The sequence below is a fragment of the Lytechinus pictus genome, chromosome 7 (genome assembly GCF_037042905.1).
Source record: "Lytechinus pictus isolate F3 Inbred chromosome 7, Lp3.0, whole genome shotgun sequence".
Classification (NCBI taxonomy): Eukaryota; Metazoa; Echinodermata; class Echinoidea; order Temnopleuroida; family Toxopneustidae; genus Lytechinus; species Lytechinus pictus.
Window position 1 is genome coordinate 24,145,553 of NC_087251.1, and position 5,725 is coordinate 24,151,277.

The following is a 5,725-nucleotide window of genomic DNA, read 5'->3' on the forward strand; positions in this document are numbered from 1 at the left end:
TCCCTCTCTCCCTTCAACTCCCTTTTTCATCACCACTCTCTTTCCCTCTTTTCACACATTCTCCCCACCCCCACTCTCCGTTCTGTCTCACCCCCCCCCTCCTCTAATTCGATCCTTTCACTCTTTCGCTGCTGCTACCTTCCTATAATTATGTAGGCCTCATTCATGAATGTATAGCCTCACTAACAATTCCATGGTTTGACATAATTGACTCGGGAATATTGGAGAAGTATGTCTGTTTTTATTCAAAACAATTATCATGTGTTTGGATACATGCTCATGACCCACTTTTTAATATGCAAGTCATTTCTTTCTATCACTTTCCGATATTGCCCTTGAAACATAAAAGCCATTTAATTCTTAATCGAGTTGAATTTTCTTTTCCACATCCTCATTAAAAACATGTAAATATAAAGCATAACAAACAATTTAGTCAAGAAAATGCAAAAGAAACAATTTTTGAACAAACAAGAAGATTACAATGGAAATATGGTGGGATCATAACAAGTTTTGAAAAAAAAAACTTGTACACATGATCCCAATTTACATAAACATAAAATTTACATAATAAATAATGGTTAGAGAATGATTTTAAAAGAAAAGGGGATTATTTTGTTAAGCTTAATAGAATTAATTGGTGTCCTATGACCTTAAAGTGACATTTTGAGGTCAGTTAATACAAAACACATCTATTAAACGGTATAGTTTTTCATGGTCACAATGAAAAGAAAGTCCATGAAATAAAGTAAACTGAGCCATAAGAGCTATTTTATAATTATGTTTGTTTAAAAGTGCAGTACATAATCACAAACAATGTATGTATTCTGACTTAGTATTACTTAACCCATTATTACACTCCTTCAATAATCGGCGTTTGTTCTTTCATGCTTTAATTGCAATCATTATTATTAACCTTTGCATAGATCTGGGCCATAATAAGGATATGCCTAATAATACAGAAGTAATTAAGATATCAAAGACAGAATATTCACCCAGTTGATACTCATTCAGCTGCTAATATTTATTCATTAATATCATTGTAACTTTTGGAGATTTATTCCTGAAATCATGATACTCTAGTCTAAGCACTTTTCGTGAAGATTGGAATGAATATATATATATATATATATATATATATATATATTTATATATATATATGCGAACAGAACTATATAGTGCACAGAATTATTATACTTTAAAAAACTGACCTGAAAAGAAGGCATTGTTTATGGACTGTTTTTTCTCAATTCATGAAGAGAATCCGTATCTCAAACAAAATATTACTATTGTAAAAAGGATCATAAAGGATATTATTGTTTATTTGAAAGCAATGAAAATAGAATACAATTTGAAAAAAAAGAGAGAGAGAAAAAGCCACACTGACCAGTGACCACACAGAATCAGTTTCAATAATTATGAATATATGTATTATACATTACGTTCGAGTACTATAGATATTCTTAAGACCAACCTTATAAAAAACAATTATTGAAAAAATTGCAGTATTTCGACAAACCATTTTCACGAACCGCGGACCTTCTCAGTTTCGCACAATTCAAATTTTTTTTGTTTGAATCTGATAAAGTTAAAACTTTATCAGATTTCAAAGTGATCCCTAGATAACAACGAATGTGTACGAATACGTAAACATGCCGGGGGACCATAATATTTCGTGTGAGGGAGGGGAGAAAGTTGAAGACCTAAAGGTAATTATTTTCTCACAGAATTATAAAGGTAAATGTCCCAATACTCATTGATGCTCGTCTTGCTACTTTCTTCTCACTTCTTCCCATTTTCGTAAATTTCTCCTTTCTATTTTTTGTTCACTTAAATTTTGAGAATACGAACCTTTCGCCTCATTGCACCCTAATTGCCCCCCCCCCCCTCAGGCGCGGCCCCCTGAATATGAACAAGCACAAGCTGCAGTAGATTACTGCAATGAGAAAAGGTATATACAAAATAAAAACATAAAATGTTACAATAAATCGAAGGATTGGTGTTACAACTTCGGATCTCGGATACTAGTAAAAGTTGGGCAGCTAGGTTGGCAGCTTCGTTGATGTTGACATATATATGATCTCAGTCACTTTTCGTCTTGACAGTCCTTGTATAGGTGGTATTTAGATCACGTCGATTTACAAGAATAATCAAGAGTACAATACCAAGGAACAACGGAGGAGAAGCCATTGCGATGGGATCACCAATCTTCTGATGTGTCAGGAATGCTCCAATCATGAGTATAAGAAGATAGAAGGCGCCAGTCACCCTCCAAAACGTGCGTCCGAATGCAAGCATGCTCCCGAATACAGTCTCGGCAAATCCGACAGCCGACCTGTAAATGGTCGTCGTGATCGTCACTCCGAAGATGTGGTGTACAGGGAGGACGGAGAGATAACGTTTGAACATCGCTTTCATCTCTGACTGGCTAAATCCATTGCCAAGCTCGATCGGTGTGAGCTTCAGAAGACCTGCGAAGATGAATAAAAACCCGACCAGCACAGCGACGTAGTGAATGAGTCCCATGGTGATAATGTCCCCTTTCTACATACACAACATGTGAATTCAAGATAGATGCATTCAACCTGTCTCTAGTCTTGTGTTATGACATGGAGACCGTTTTAGTCAGCCGCGCTTGAACAGATTTTTATTAAGGTCTTATTCCCTAAATATTTATCTTAGATGTTCACAGGAAATCTTAGAAACATTGTTGATCACATTAGATCTAGACTTGTACACAAATTGCACTCCTTTAATCGTCGCAAACGTGAAACTGTGAACATCTAGGCAGTATATACAGCTCGAGTCGAGTGTTGATAAGGGGGGTTAAAGGTTATCCAGGCCAGGACAAAGAACGCACGCCACCGCGTCCGAAGCACTGGTAGTAGTTGTAGAGCGGAAGAAAACACAATAGGAGCTCCTATCGGGGCTCCGAGCTGATCTATGATAATAGGGCTCCGGCCTTATTCTAGTATACTTCTTTTTCCTGTTTTCATTATATGGTATGATCATAAATATATCCATGGTATATTTGGGCTTATAACCATAAAAGAAAGGCAATTAATGAATATATGAAAAACCTTATACTTGTATAAGTATTAGTATTTATGCTCATGTAATGTTTATTACATAAAGCATGAATAAAGAAAACAATCTGTCGAATGTGGGTTCAACAAGAGATTAGCCTTCTTACGTCGACCCCCCCCCCCCCCCACAATACACGAAGGGGGGGGGGTGATAAAAGTGAAGAGAAATGAAAGTTTAAATAAGCTCTTATTATGTATATTTAAGTTACGGGCTTCAAATTTAATAAGAAATAATCGAAAGGAATGTAAAAAGCTATTAACGGAGAATTGATTCTTTAGATGGTTTGAGATAGCATATCAAAGATGACGACGTTTGCAAAATATAGTATTCTTTGAAAAAAAATTCTGACAATATGTCAAAGCTTTGCAGATATTATATTTATGTGTTAAGGTCAGTTTTCAATGCAATTAGAGGAGATGAAAGGCCTTTTGGAACACATAAACATAGAACTCATTCAATTTATTTATCATGTTGGTATAATAATTCCAACTTCAATAAATAATATGAACAACCTTAGCAACCCATTGCATATGACACCAGTTCTACCTTTTTTAAGATTCATAGATAAGAAATAGGTTGTCTTCGAAATGTTGTTTGGTGAATAAGATATATTTTACTTACCATGATTAGGCCTTTTAGACCCGCTTTGAACACTTCCTTTCTTATCTGATGAAGATGAGTCTAATCATTATGTACCAGAAATATACCAAGCCTTTGTAACAGTACTTTCCTGGCTGGTTATCTTATTCATTTTTTTTCTTCTAATTTAAATCAACATCTAAATGCCTCATATTCATAGACCATTCAATTTTTTAAGCTATAAATGCATCTCTCTCACATACACACACATAAGCTCAAAACCCCCCTCCCACACACTCTATGCTCCCCCCTTAGCCTCTGCCTCTCTTTCTCTGCCTTCCTCTCTCTTTTCCTCTCTTTCAACCTCTCTGTCTACCCTGTATGTACCACTTCTTTGATCTTGGGTTTTTTTAAGTGACATGAACACTGTGCAGTAGCACTGGACAGTGAATGGTAAGGTTTTCTCTTAACTTGTTTGGCCGACTAATACGTGTAAATAAAGGGGAAAGGAAATACTTTCATCCTATGAAACGTACTTACTTTAATGTTATACATATGAGTATTACATCTTTACCTACAAATATAAAAGATGACAACAGATGATAATCAGACATTAAAGAAAATACACTGTTGGTCATAAAGGTGGAATATTTTTTTTCACCAAATTTTCTCAGCGTAATTATTACAACATGATTTGAATATGGCATTTATGGTGCATGATAACCACTTTGCTTTATAATTCTGCCTTTTACACACGTTTGACAGTGATATTTTACAAGTTTATGTCCTAAGCGATGGATGTCATGAGCATAGAACAACACTGACGACAATATACAGTAAATTAAAGGATCATGAGATATTTATTTTCAATCTCTCTCAGTTTTCCAGATGACTTTTTTTTGTGATTTCATGGACAAATTTGCATCAAACTTGAGTCATTGTTCTTACTCAGTCACTAGTATCGGGTATGTCCACCCCTGGCACGAACCAGCGCATGCAGACGTCGTTACATGCTGTCCACTAGCTTGTTGATGACGTCAACAGGCATAGCGTCCCATTCTTCCCTCAGAGCATCTGCCAACTCCTGCAGATTTTGAGGAATGACCTCTCTGTCGTTGATGGCTCGGCCTAGGGCATCCCATGCATGCTCTATGGGGTTCATATCCGGCGAACAAGCTGGCCATGGCAACTGTACGACGCCCTCTGCCTCCAGGAATTCCTTTACTGCAGCGGCCCTTTGCGGTCTAGCGTTGTCATCCTGCAGTCGGAAATTGTGCCCATACACTCGTCTTGCATATGAAAGACAGTGATACTCCAAGATATCCCTGTAGGCGGCGGCGTTGACGTTTCAGTCCGGAACCACCATTGGCGTTTTCCCTCCATAATGGATGCCGGCCCATATCATCACTGAGCCGCCTCCGACTTGAGTCGTCTCGTGGATACATTCATCACAAAGGTTTTCCCGGCTAATCGACGAACTCGTTGTCTCCCATCCTGTCGGTCAAGGATGAACCGGCTTTCGTCCGTGAAGACCACATGTTGCCAATGTCCTGGATGAAGCCTTCTGTGCTCCCTAGCCCAAAGAAGACGAGCTACTCTGAGGTGAACAGACAGGCGTGGACATTTGGTTAACCGTCGTGCTCGGTAACCATGTTGGAGCAATCTGCGATTAACGGTTGACCGGGAAACGTTAATCCCATGATATCTCCTCCACAAGCGACGGAGACGGCTCGTGGGCAATTTCCGGTTTCTGCGGCTGAAATTCAACAGTTGGCGATCATCTCTTCTTGTGGTCAATCTGGGACGTCCTGGAGATTTCCGTGGCTGCACATTCCCCGACTCACGTTGACGTTTCAGGATCTTAGAGACTGCACTCTGTGATATCCCTAGGACTTCTGCGGTATCAGTCTGCTTGTAGCCCTCCTGTCGCAGTGCTACCACTCTCTCGCGTGTTGCTGTTGCCGTTGGACCAGGCATAGTCCATGGAACGTCTCTACCGATTTTTATTTCAAACGGTACAAGGAACTCGAAAAAATGCAACCTTCTTATACACAGTGCTAAA

The 5,725-nt window shown here is 38.4% G+C and overlaps 1 protein-coding gene across 1 annotated transcript; it reads right to left on the bottom strand.

Annotated features, from left to right (window-relative positions):
• Positions 1-2,079: 2,079 nt before the first annotated feature.
• Positions 2,080-2,523, bottom strand: LOC135154614 (novel acetylcholine receptor chaperone-like). Its single transcript, XM_064101400.1, has one exon. It carries the CDS (start codon positions 2,521-2,523, stop codon positions 2,080-2,082), a length of 444 nt encoding a protein of 147 aa, XP_063957470.1.
• Between the last annotated feature and the right edge of the window lie 3,202 nt (positions 2,524-5,725).